Source organism: Falco peregrinus, chromosome 6 (genome assembly GCF_023634155.1).
Source record: "Falco peregrinus isolate bFalPer1 chromosome 6, bFalPer1.pri, whole genome shotgun sequence".
NCBI classification, from domain to species: Eukaryota; Metazoa; Chordata; class Aves; order Falconiformes; family Falconidae; genus Falco; species Falco peregrinus.
The window spans coordinates 38,673,494-38,687,588 of record NC_073726.1 but is presented as its reverse complement, the minus strand read 5'-3'; the positions used below and the strand labels follow the sequence as shown (position 1 = coordinate 38,687,588).

Below are 14,095 nucleotides of genomic sequence, written 5' to 3'. Positions count from 1 at the left end.
CTAATACTCTGCTTTTTTGGAGAGCCAGGCTGCTCAGTGTTGGTGAAGATGGAAGTATTCCTGGGTTTAGCCACTGACCTGTTCCATGGGGGTGGTTTTATTCAGCTGCTACTGAATCACAATACAACTCAAACAGAAAATGCTCATCCAGACATTACTGGCTCTTGGCTAGCCAGTCTTTGCTAGGTTTTAAATTAAAAGACAAACAAGCTACAATTTAAACAGCATAGTTAGTGGTACAGTCTTTTGTAAGCCCCACTAAAACAACATGGAGTACACGGAAGATCAGGACTTAGGTTATCTCAGGAAGTACATTGTTTCATTGCTTTACTGTGTGTTATTTTTCAAACTTTTTTTAGTAGTTAGCTGTTCTTCTACTTGGGCTTAATTCATAAATTTCCCATTAGTGTAATTTAGCATGACAATGAAGTACTAGTTTGTAAGAGGAAATGTCTATTCTTAGTTACAGGGTGCTTTTGAATTCATGGTTTTGTAATACAGACTGGTTTTATATTAAACTTCCAAATGAATTAGTCAATTCTCTGAGCTCTTACATAACTGAAATTCATTTTGAAAGAAAAATTATAGCTTCCAAGACAAGAATTTCAGAGGTACCTATTATTTATGAAACAGTAATTTTTCCAGCATAAGCACCAACTTTTCTAAATAATTTTTAATCATGTGATTTTTCTTTAATAGATATTTGATGACTTGTAGTCATTAATGTGCTTGTGTTAAAACAAATTTTTTAAAGTGCCAAAACACACAAAGGACTGTGATAGTTCTTCTAAAATGCTGATTTTCCAAAAGTAAAAGACAACTCACTGAAAACTAGTGTATAGTCATCTTCTCCCCTCCCATCACAAGCATTTTTTCTCTTTTATTAAAACACTTCTACTTAACTGAAGATGTAGCTGTAGACGTGCTGCTGTATCATGGCAGAAGCTGGGAGCTTTGATTCCTGAGCTCTGCCAGTTGCAGGCAGGGAGGTGTAGGCTGTGACGTGCTTTTCCCGGGACCTCTGTGCCTACAGAAGAGGCAGCTGAACCACACGCTCAGCTCAGAGTGGCTGAGGTTTACCACCAGCATACTACCAGCTAGTTAGAGCAGTCTGAAGCAATGTGCCAGGCCATCATCTGCCCTATGCTACACAGATCAGCACAGCACATGGGAGCGCTCTCAGGTGTGGAGGGAGGCACCTGGTACCCCATGCAGTGTCATGCGGTGGCTCTGTTTGTGATCAACGTTTTTTACCGGGTGGGGGGGAAGTACCTCAAGGAATTAGGTCCTGTGTAATCCTGTGTAATTAGTTCCGTGTGGCATTTTCTCCACCAGGAAAAGAAAGGTAAGTTAAATGGATGCAGAGTGATCACCTTCATTATGAATTTTTATTCTTAATAATAAAACTTTTTAGAAGGCAAATTCACTGCTTTAACTCATTTGGCTTCAAAATTCTAAAACACATGCATGAGCTTTTGATGTCACATACAGTGTTAGCCAGATACAGTGTCAGAGGTAGACAGTGAAGTCTCTGAATTTCCCAAATCAGTTATTTTAATGAAGAACTTTCTCTTCGCCTGTTCCTTTCCCTCCCTCCCTAAATGGGAAGAGAACTCTGTTAAAAATGGTATTTTCTTATGTGTTTTTTTGCCAGCACTGTATGTCCATTTGAATTGACCAAGAAAATGTATTTTCACATTCAGTCCAGAGTAGGGAGGTTTCCTCTCTCCAATCTGCAGTTCATTCTTGTTTTTTCAGGATTCAGGACAAGTCATTCCTCTCATTGTGGAAAGCTGTATCAGATTTATCAATTTATACGGTAAGCTTTGAAACATACTATGTCATTTCACTATTGCCTGACTTTTTGTGTATCTTTTGCATAATGCATTTATCACCACAGCTTTGTTTTTAAAATAGAGATTAAAAGTATTTTAAAAACTAGACTAATTTCTCACCACTGTCTCCCATCTTTGCTACAGGTCTTCAGCATCAGGGAATTTTTAGGGTGTCTGGTTCCCAGGTGGAAGTCAATGATATTAAAAATTCATTTGAGAGAGGTAACTGCATTTTCATTTATTTGAGCACTTTACTAACTGATATTTAAAGATCTTTTAAATTCTAATTACTTTCTTGGCTGTTTAAGCAGTGTGTGTGCACTTTGTATACTGTACTTAAAACTTTGCACCGTCATATGCTTAAAGATGAAGTGTAGTGATGACGTGTACATGCTTTTCCTGTTATGTCTTAAGAGCTTTAGGTTGTTTTTAATTTTTTAGATGAGACATATGACTCTTGAATCAACTGTAAACTTTAGTCTTTTGTTAATGATAAACTGCAAGTAATAGTTTGTCTATATTTTATTTTAAAGATCCTCAGAAAGGAAAGGTTGTGGGTTTTAATTAGATTCAAGAGACTACTTAACACAATTTGAGAACCCTGTTACTTGATCTTCTGCAATACAAGTGCTCATCTTTCTGGTCCTTCTGCCAAAGTGGAATCATGATCAATGAGCGTACAGGCTGTGAAAGAGCCATTCCATTTCCAACCACTGTTTTCATTCCTGAAGGTAAACTGCAGCCCTGCAGAAGGAATTACAGGAAAGATACCAGGAAGTGAAAACAACTTTTTAAACATGAGTAGCTTGCAACACTCAGCCTAGGTTTGCTCTGCAAGGGGAGCCAGGATCCAGCAATCCCCTAATTGTGTTAAAACAATACTAGTTACATTTTTTTAAAATCTTACATTCTCTTTTCTTGGGTCTTAGAAGCTGGTTCTTTTATTTCGAGAAAAATCTTTTGCATATCATCTGCTAATGAGAAAACCCTTGGAGCAATAAGTCTTGTGACTAAAAGCATGAAAAAATACACACAGTATTTTTCTCCCCAAGATTAGTTATATATCTTGTTAAAGTTGATCTCATCTTTGACAAGTCATATGAAACAAATGTTTTTACAAGCTAAAGGAAGCCACATCCTCCTATTCTCCAGCTTTTAAATACGCCTTATTGTTAACTGCTTCTCCTATGTAGTGTTGTTCTGGAAGGTACGTACATTTTGAACTGTTTTAAAACAAAGATTAAGTCTTTAAAATGGCCATGGCTGAGGTTTCAGTTAGGCTTTTGGGTTCCTGTACAGTGTTTGCACAAAATGGTTGCACATATTCCTGAATGGTTTAATTTTTCAGAATGAAAACAGGTTTCCAATTCAAAGAGTTATCTAACTCAATTTTCTTTATGTAAGCTCCCAAAGAATAGTCTGAGAAACCCTATTTAATTAAGAAAATTTGGCTTTTCCATTTTACTAATTGTAAATTACAACATATCCATAAATACCTAGTTGGAAGTTCAGGACCTAGAAGATCACTAGGTTATGTAATTTAAAGGAAGCTTAATTTAGGATGCTAGTTTTGGTTTACTCATAGCCTGGGATTTCTAAATCAGTGTTTATTACCTTACTTGAATGCTTCTATTGCCATCTCCCACACACTAAAAACAAAAAAAATCCCAACAACAACAACAAAACCACCAAAAAACCACTCATAAAAATTTTGCATGCAAAAATATTCCTGCGTGTGTGTTTCATTCGCTTTATTTACTTTTCAAGGTGAAAATCCTTTGGCAGATGACCAAAGTAACCATGACATTAACTCAGTTGCTGGAGTACTGAAGCTCTATTTCCGAGGGCTGGAAAATCCTGTCTTTCCTAAGGAAAGATTTAATGATCTTATTTCTTGTATCAGTAAGTAGAAATCTCTGTTTCTTTCTCAATAAAATTTTACTTTCACATATACAGTAGCGGCCTGAAAAAAGCGCTAACTTCACAGATTTTTCTAAGACAGTTTGTTTGCCATCTGTAAAGTCTAGGTCAGTTATTAGTCATACTCGCAGCTGTGGTTGTTCCCTTTTTCCAGTGGGATTAATGTACAGTACAACTCTTTGTTTAATAGGGCAGGAAGAATATCTTTTGGTATACAGGAGATAGTTAAATTTAAATGCATTATTATTTTCCTCTGTGCACTGGGGCAGACAGAAGGGGATGAAGTCATGACCATGCAAACAGCCTACGTTACTTTTCACAAAGGTTTTCATGCCCTGCAGCTTGGAGTCAGCACTGGTGAATAAGTAACTAACTGCTCAACTTTGTGTGTTTCCGGACCTTTATTGTGCTCGGGTTAAAAACCCCGACCCAATCAGCAGGAAAACCCCTCAATGCGAGAACAGGGGGGAGCAGCTAGATGTTGTCTGCAGAAGAGCCCAGTCTGCCTTCCAGTACACAAGTTGTAATGGGATGTGTTGGAGGAGTGGTGCCTGGGTCTGTCTGTGCACTGCTGGTGTTGGTAGCCGGACACAGAGAGGTTGTAGTAATTTAGGAAGTTCACAGTGGATGAGTGAATTGCTCTGGCATGCACAAAACCTCTCCCAGTTCACAGATCCCGGCAGATGTTGAGGAGGGGTGAGGCTGAGCCAACCATCAGTAGGCTTACTGTTCCCAGTGGGTCCATTAGAAGCGGTCAGAGGTGCTAGCTTTGCGGAAAAATTTCCTCCTTTCAACCTTTCCTTTATAGCTTGCCTGCTTCAGCCAAATGGAGAAAGCAGCAGTTTCACAGGTAACGAGGGCCAGCCCTTTGGGATATTAATTAGGGCAGGCTCTCTCCAAACCATGTTATTTTGGCAAAGGGGTCTCAGCCCAGCAGGCAGGACCGCAGATCGATGTGTGCACAGTGTCCTTGGCTGGCCATCAGATGGGCCTTTCTGCTGCTTGCTGGGGGAGCCCAACATGTGTGGTTTCCTTTCCGCACACGGAGGATTGCAGTAATTCAGTCTGGAGGTTACAAATACATGGATTGCTTTGACCAGCTCTGTGTGCAATACCTTGTGTTTCGTTTTTTGCGGGGTTTTCTGCAGCTGTTGCTATTTACAGACTCGGTGGTACTGAGAAGTCCTGAAGGACCTCAAAACTGCAGTTTAACAGTCGGATCCCTGATGCTGAGGGGCATGCTGTCTCTTTAGGAACCATGATCTTGGTTCTACCTGAGTTCAGCTTTAGCTAACTGCGGTGCCACAGCCCAGAAAATGTCTGTGAGTCGTAGAAACTGAAATCTAAAACCGGATCATTTTGACTGAGTGATTTTCTGCATGACAGGCATGATGGAACTTTACCTAATAATCCTGCACTGATTTCCATAACTTCTGGATGAATTAAAGCGTCTGTGCTGGAAAAAAATTATTGATTTAATGGCTTCAGTTGACAGAAAATCTACGACATTCTTGGATAAGCTGTTCAAATGATTAATCACTTTCATCGTTAAACATTTGTACCACATTTCCTTTTCAAAATTTCTGCTGTCAGATTCTGCCCATTGGATCTCTTGATGACTTTATTATTTTGACTAAGTATTAAGAAAAATACAAGTGGCGGTTCTTACATGTGGAGATGGTATGGCTATGTTGAAAAGCTTTAAATAGAATTGTAAAATATCAAGAATGAGTATTCAACGTACAGAGATTGTACAGGTGAGTGCTAGGAGATGGAAAAATATTTGCACAGAACAACTTTTTAAATGTGTTCCAGGAAGGGGAACCTGGATAATTTCAAAGAGTTTCAGTTCACCGTTGAAGCTTCTGAAGACAGGATGGAGTATTTGGACAGAGGGGTGGAAGTTCAATGTGTACTATGTGTACGTGGCACCTGCAGAGGCAGGAGAGATTCACCAATCTCTCAGAGCATCACTGTCTGAGAGGGATCCAGTTCAGGTATCCCCAAATGGTCTTTTGTTACAAAGAACCTCAAGAAAAACAGCAATGAATACTAGATCCTTAGCATTAGGCCTTGGTTTCCTTTGAGCATGTCCAGCTATTGCATGTTCACGGTAGGCAGCAGATTATTTTCTTGCAGAAGAGTTGACAGCCTTTCTGTTGAATAATAGTACCATCCAGCAGATTTGAAATCGGTAACGACAACTAGCCTGGAACAAAGTTACTGCCTTTCGATGCCACATTTTACAATGAGACAATTATTGGGAAAGAGGTGTTGCCATCTGATCCTGGTTTAGACTGGCTGTTTTTGGAGGCTGTCTTAAGTCTGGATTATCATCTCTATGACAGTTTGTCAAAACAAGGTGTAACGACTGAGTAGTTCTGCTAGGTTTGACTTCTGCTATTGTTGTTGCAGAAGAAAGCAGAGGATTTTCTTCCTGATAATGTGTTGTAAGAGTCCCAGATCTGTCTGGCAGGTTTTGGAGGAAGCTAGGGTAGGATGATTTTGTTGTTTGGTTTGGTTTCCACAAGGTTATCACGAGGGGCACTCTGAAATGGTATGTCAATACCTGCCTCCAGCAGAGGGAGGAGCGGTAAGTTTGGAACACAGCAGGTTTTCACTTTGGAACAAAAACCCTTTGGAAAAGCAGTTTTTGCTTTGAGCACATTGGGATGAGTTGACTTTGTGTTGTCACAGTGGGGGGCTTGAATGTTGTATGAGGAGGGAAAGAAACATCTCTTGTGCCTTGCATCCACAGCCAGCCCCAGACCTGCATGCTAGGAGCAGAGAGCTGTGCATCTGCATATTCTGATTATCTGAGAAGCCTGAGGTGGAGTGTTTTCACAGCTGTGTACCTAGTCTGTGTACTTTGTTAAGTGGTCTACCACTTCCAGGGATAAGATGCTGCTTTTAAAAAAACAAAACAAAACAAAAAACAAACAAACAAACAAACAAAAAAAAAAAAAACCAAAAAACCTACAAGAGTTTCAGAATAGACTACCTGTCCTAGTTTAGTTTAAATAGCACCTACTTGGCACATACTATCAAAAACTGTTGGTCTCAAACACCCATTCCATTGCTATCTTTTAACCTTAGTGCTTTGTATGTCTTGCAAAAAGGAAGAGAGTGCAGGCAAGATTTTTCTCCCAATTCAGACTTTGAACCTGTTTGCATTAATTTCTTTTTCTCTGCTCATGTGTCCTGAGTGCCTGAGAGCACTGTAACTTCTTTAGATCACTATTGATATGTAAAGTCCAGAAAGCTTTCAATTTTTAATTAAGAGGGTTTAAATACTCTTAATTCATATTGCATTCACTGTCTCATAAACAGTGAGGATTTAAATACTCTTAATTCATATTGCATTCACTGTCTGATAAACAGTGAGGAAAGGAATAAACATTAAGTTGTTTTTGAATAGTTTTTCAAGATAAATGTCAGTGTGGTTTTCCTAATCATTGGCAGAAATTGTTATAAAGGGGGGGGGAGTGAGAAAGCAAACTCATAAGGTTAATGTTCACATAAAACTGTAAAAGGGCAGAATGTCACACATTTTATATGGAAATGTAACGTTGCCAGTGAAAAACCCCTTGAAACTGAAGTACTTGGTTATGGATGTCAAGCATAATTGAGGTTGCAGCTGCAAAATGAACCTTTCCTCAGTACAGCCACTGAGGAATTCTTTTGCATTTATGCATATATTTCCAAATGAAATAGAGCATTGTGATTTAATGCTTTCCCTTTTGTAAATACAGTGGAAACAGTGCAAAATGACTGTGACTTTTAGGGCAATTTGTATTAATTACACTCATGAGAACAATGTTACTCTGTTTGGGTTTATGAACTGTTTTAGATAAAATTTGGGCTGAGTTATGACTTCTCATAGGGGTAGGACAGAACGTAAAGAATCCATCTGATTACGGGCCATAATTCTGCATTGTCAGCAAAAGCAGTGGCTACTATTGCTCCCAGCAGCATCTGGCAATCCAGAGGGTAAAATAAGGCGGGGGGGGAGGGGGGGGGGGGGGGGGGGGGCTGGGGGGGCGCGGGGATGTTGCACTGCACTCTTTTTTCTGCCCCTTTGTAGAAACAAGCAAAATATTTGTAACAGAAGTTAGGTGAAGACAGAAGATACTGAAGCTGTGCTTAGGGCTGGCCATAATTCACCTTCACTGCTGGGGGACTGCAGTTCTTCTCCTGTGTCAGTTCTTAGACATGTGAATTATAGTTCACATTTACATACATAGCTGTGCAATGCAGCAGCAGACACATCTCAGCTACCCAGACTGCTTAGGTTCTGCTCAGGTCATTATAATTCTTCATGGTTTCATCTCCCTTGCCCTAAATTTGATATACTAAGATGCCAGGCTGGATGAAAACTTACATCTTTTTTCCTTCTGATTTTCATTTCAGTCCCTTGCTGCCAGCAATGCCTATTTACCTAAAGGCGTAAATGTTATGAAAGGAAATTATTTTATTGCTTTCTCAGACTATTGCCCATTACTTAAAAAGCAAAGAACTATATTCTGAATTGTCAACTCTTCCTGAAAAAGTTTCAACAAAATGACAACAGCTTCCTTCCCTAAGTGACAGTGGAGACCATTGTGTTTGTCCTCCTGTAATGCCTTCTTAAATAGATCTGAAAGAGCTGTAAGTGGCATTGCTGAGTTAATGTATACGTATCTTTGAGTTGGATTGGATTCATCTACCAGAGTGGAAAGAGGCACAAATTGTTAACTTCAGCACTAATACATATTCATGAAGATTACTTGTCAGCTGCAAACTGATCATAAAAATTACATCTGCAAATGTAACTGAGTCCCATGTGACATCCAGCAGGTGTGTAAAATACATGTTAGGCATTCATTCTGTTCCTAGTAGCCACCACACCAAGTGGAAGTAGCAAGTGACCCCCACATAGAGTTATCACACTGGATTTTATCCTTCAAAACAGTGGTCCTAAAGGAGAGATGTCTTACATTACCATTGTTTGCTTGCTTCTTCCTCCTTTGTGCTACCCTTGCCTGTGAAATATGCTTACCTTGCACAGCACCGGCTGTTGGTGTAGCACAATTCATTCACTGCTGACACCAGCTTTCTCCTTCCACGTGTTCTGATTGGTAATATCTTCCCTTTGCCAAATGTTTGCAATCCTTTTGTTACTACTGACCCATGGGGGCTGTCTGGTAACACAGGGTGGCAGAGCGTACACAACGCTCATGTTTCTGAGCTCTGACTGCTCCCAGGCTGAATCTTCTTGTTGGATAACCATGTCTCACCACCAGTGCAGGAGAGGCCATGAGTAGACCCAAGACCAATGAAAGTACAGTGCTTTTGTAGCATTTTTAGCTGAACCAGAGTGATAAAGGCACATAGCTGTCCAGTTGGCCCAAAATATTTTGTAACCACCAGCAATTGCTCTCTTACAAAAGTCTCTTGTTCTCCATCACCAAAGCGCTGCATTTATATATTTGAATATTTATTGCCTTTTACATGCTCCACTACTTCAGGATTACTGCTTAATTAAACATCAATTTACATTTTCTTAATGTTATTTAGGATGATTGTATCCCTGTCTTTATTTATAATTTAGTTTTGTTTTATTTGTATTTAGGGGCTTATGTTAGTAATCATGTTTGCTCCCCTCTCAGCTTTCCTTTGATCTTCTGAGGCAGATGGTTCACTTTTGATCTGTTTTACTTTAGAGTCTGCCTTTGCAAAAAACTCATCGTGAATGACCAAGCGGTTAAAATGTGTTATCTCTCGTGGAAGGGAAAAGTGGACATTCATTGATTCTGTGTGTCTCTGCAGTAAGCAAAGGTGACACCACCTCTCCAGAACAGGTTCCAGGGTTCTTGGAGGCTGAAGATCACACCTTTTAAGGCTTGAGTACTTAGCATTTATGCTTATCTCATGCTATTGAGAACTGCTTCTTAGCTCATGGCTGACAAAGTGGCAGCTAGCTGATAAGTAATTCTTTCATTTACACAATGACATTAGTCTCATCTGGATTCACTCATCCACGTGGGACATGAATAAATAATCCTTTTCCAACAGCAATGCAAGTTTGTACCTCAACAGATTTTCTTGTGAGGGTTGTGATCTGCCTCTTTGGAGGATTTTATAAACAGGTTGGACAGCTGTCTCTCAGAGGTGATTAAGGTGAAGTTGAAGGGTGAGTTTGTAGATTTAAATGACCTCTGAAGAGTCCTTTGAGCTCTCTTTTTAATGTTTTCTGCAGCAGCTGGTGGAGGCTTCTTAGATCCCAAGTACCTCTGATGCTTAGATGCCTAGATAATTTTATGGATACACAGAAAATCAAGGTCCTTATATTATTAGGGTGCTTTGTTCCATTATTGTCTGATAAAGATACATTAATAGGTTTGGACATAGGTGCCCAGCTCTTGCACAGAGTGCTATAGTCGTGAAGCCCCAGAAGCTGGCCTCTTCCCCTTCTCTTGTTTCACCCCACAAATGTCTCCTGTGCTCTGGGCTGCACTGTAGCTCCACTTTGACAGAAGCACAGTGTTCCCACACCAAACTCCTTCTCGTCTGGCTGGCAGAAAGCTCTTCTGCTTGGGGGTTTGACCTCGGTGGCTGAGACGGGTCTGGAAGGCAGGTGTGTCAGACCGGAGCTCCAAAAGTTTTGCTCTGCTCTGAGAACTGGGAACTAAAAAATAATAACCATTTATATTTGTGATGTTTACCTGATGGTAGTCTTGATTTGTGGTTGATATTCATGTGTCCTTCACACACATCTCCCTTCCCTCCTTCACTCCACAGTCAGAAAAAACATGTTAGTTCTCAGTGTGCTTGGCCTTGCCAGAGGCTTGTCCTGTTGCGTGTGTTTGGGAATGTGAGTCTTATTGTATCATTAGAGTAATGAACCAGTTTTCAAATCCCCTGATTTCTGTTTCTGCTTGGCAGCTAATTGCATTATTAGGACAAGTCGTGTAATATCAGCACTTCAGTTTTCTTAGCTGAGAAATGGGTAATACCTCACCGGGCACTGAGGTAGGGCTAATTACAGTTCTTGAAAATCAAAGTAATGAAAAGAGGGCCACGACAGAAGTGCTGTGAGAGGGGAGACACAGCCAGCTTTCTGCAGTGTTGGGCCTGCCAGTGGTTCTTCACAGCAGCAGCTCGTAGCTTGGATGGCCACTCTGCCCTGAGGTGCTCTTCAGCAAAGCAGAGCCTGTGGAGGCAAAGCAATGCTTTCTCTTCCCTCTGCATGCGAAGCTGCAGAGCTGCAAATTCTTTTTGCCTGGATGCAGAAAGATCACTCTGTTTTCATTCTTCCTTCCTTATGTGCCCAAACACTCACACACAGCATACACGCAACTATGAAATCTGGCCCCTCATTTAAAAGCAACATACAAATACATGACGTTGTTACCTATCTCCTTTAAACCAAATCAGTGCTGTGAGAAAGAAAAACGAGCCTTTTGAAATAGCATGGAAAGCACATGAATTTACCACTTGGCAGTAGTTTGGATTTTCAATAAGGGGGGCTTTCATGGAAGCTGGAACTGGGTTACCAGGAAGGTATTGGAAATACACACACCTCATTCCAGCATGTATAGCTTGTAACTGCTTCACTGTAGAGGTGACCTGCTAATACTTCGTACTGATCATGCTCCTAGTAGGGCAGCACAGATAGCTCAACACATGGCCACGCAGCCACTCACTGTACCTACTCTGCTGTGTCCGTGCTGCCTAGTGGGACCAGTTACTGGCTCATGCACCCTGCGAACCATGTCTAGGAACTGCTTGGAAAAGTTGTAGTTGGCCCAAACCACAAGCACAATGGAGAGTGTAGTAACTACTGTGTTAGCTGCCTGCCAGTGTTAAAGAGTGTGCCCCATCCTGGTTTAGCTCACTGGTTTAAACAGAGCTATTGCATCCAGATAGGCAGCACAACTGCTGGAAAGAGCTGCTGGACCCACCGGGGAGCCCAGCCAGTGCATTTCTCGGCTCTGATTTGAGTTCAGCAATGACTGAACGTGGTCCAGGGCTGGTCTCCAGAAATAGCTGGAAGAGGCAGGTCTGCAGCACAAGGCATTGGCCAGGAAAGACTGTAATGCAGAAGGCAGGTCCAGGTGCTGCATCACAACTTCCCTCCAGCTTCCCACATCCAGCAGAAGGGCTGGAGAGGAGCTGTGCCACAGCACTGCACGGCAGTGCTGCTGAGGCGGGAGTGCTGGAAGATGTAACAAAAGCACCTTTGGACGTGCCTCCCTCAGCCCCACTCCAGAAAATCCACCTGTGCACATGCACACAGGCTCAAACCCACATAGACCAGGGGTCCTCAAACTACGGCCCACAGGCCAGATACGACCCCCCAGGGTCCTCAGTCCAGCCCCTGGTATTTACAGACCCCCCCGCCGGGGGTTGGGGGGGGAACCAAGCAGCCGCAGATGACTGCCTGCCACTGCATCCGCGCGCCGGCCCCCTGGTTAAAAAGTCTGAGGACCCCTGGACTAGAGTTACAGCTCTGTGTACAGAGAGTCACAGACAGGCTGGTCAGGGGGAAGGTCGGCTGAGCTGGAGACCCACAAGGTGCCCTAGCTGTAACAGCAGCTGCTTTCATATAGAAGAATGGGAACTGCAGGTGCAGGCAGGGTTCTTGCCTGGGTGTGGTTTAGTTTAGGCAGGAGGAGAAAGGCCTGGCACTAAAGCTAGTGGCTGGGGGCTTTGCAGAACAGCAGCGTGGCACTACAGTGCAGATGTGAGGGTACATAGCATTGATATCTGCAAGATGTGGTATGCACCAAAAAAGGAGAGGAGAATCGTTGCTCTGTGCAACAACCTTGCTGTGCAGGCAGCTCCCAGGCTTCGCATCTCCCTGCCATGGACTCCTTAACCAGTGACCAGAAATTACTATTTTTGATTCATGCATGAATTTCAGCTTAAGAAAATGTAGTGGCCTGAACTGATTTTCAGGTAGAGTTTGTGTTCAGTGTGACTCACTAGGTTATAAATCATACAACTTGTTAGCAGTCCTTTTTCCTGCCAGCTCTGTGGCATCTCATCAGGGACACACCATTCCAGCCTTCAGCTGCTCTGTTAGGGAATAGACTTTTATCTCCTGTGGGAGTTCCGCTTTGCTGCTCCTGCGGTAGATACCACAATCCAAATGGACTTTCTTCTTGCAAGCAGTGGTGGGCTGTTCTCCTGCAGAAACTCTCAAGGAGCTGAGTTTCATCCCATCCCTCTGTTTCCCAGCGCACTAGTGGTGTTGAGACAGTGGAATCTCCTGTAAGTGCAGATGTAGGAACAGGTTTCCCGCACCCACAGTTTACTACGGTGGCATTTCCTAATGTACTATAACACTTCTGTGTGGTAAACAGAAGCATCGCTGCCAATGTGCTGTGCTTATGCTTAGTACTGGGTACCAAAATACTAATTACTAGACACCAGTTGTTCTAAGAAACATAAGTCAACACACATTTTGCATCTACAAATAAACACTGATTGGTAGAAACAGCCATAGCAAAGAGCACAAATAAACACCAAAAACTCTGTTTACAGTTAGCACATTTTTATGTAATTATTCTAAATGCGTACTCTTAAATACCACATTTTGGGGTACAAATGGCTTTTCAGCTATTGGAATCAGCTTCTGTTTCTCATCTCCAGTTTTTTTAATAGCCATCTCAGTGCCACTCGACAGTATTTCTTATGCAGTCTGCTAAGATTTCCCCTAGATGTGGTTAATTGCAGCATTCTTTCCTGGCTGACATAAAAAGCATTACTGAAATTTTAGGTTGTTTCTGACAGTGTCATTTACACAGAAAACACACTGAGTAAAAAATTGAGATATTACTTATTTTGAAAAACAATTTATGCTTTTATCCCATCACTGTCCCACTTGCAGCCACATCGTTCTGACCAACGTAGAGGATAATGTATCCTTGTTATAAGACATTAGAAACTGATGCTTTTATTAAGCTGACCTTGTTTTGCCTGCTTCAGAAGAATTTTTGTGGACTGCTATGAAGTCATTTGGGAAAATACATCTGGTCTTTGTGTTTGTTGCTTACACACCGTAAGACATAAGGCCTTTCTCCTGCTTAGCCATTAAGAGAGTTATAGCTGAAAATTTGATTAAGAAAACTCATTAGAGAAGCTTGGTGATTGGAATATTATATCTGATATGAGCGTTCAAATAAAGAGAAGGAATCTGTATTTGAAACTGGTGGCAAACATCTCTCCTTGGTTCCCTCAGGTTATTTATGTACTGATACTGTGGTTTTGTGAGCTGTCTAGCTTAAGCAGTGGCCAGAATTTGACTTAGGCAGATTTGTGACTTCTGATATTTAAAGATGTTCCTTTTAAAACTG

General features: G+C 41.5%; 1 protein-coding gene across 2 annotated transcripts in view; it reads left to right on the top strand.

The window, feature by feature from the left end:
• Window positions 1-14,095, top strand: part of SRGAP1 (SLIT-ROBO Rho GTPase activating protein 1) — a 150,440-nt gene that overhangs the window by 117,619 nt on the left and 18,726 nt on the right. For both annotated transcript variants that reach the window (XM_005242074.3, XM_005242072.3), the window contains exons 13-15: window positions 1,759-1,819; window positions 1,980-2,057; window positions 3,603-3,737. In XM_005242074.3, coding sequence (XP_005242131.1) covers window positions 1,759-1,819; window positions 1,980-2,057; window positions 3,603-3,737 — 274 coding nt within the window. The remainder of the gene's footprint in view (window positions 1-1,758; window positions 1,820-1,979; window positions 2,058-3,602; window positions 3,738-14,095) is intronic.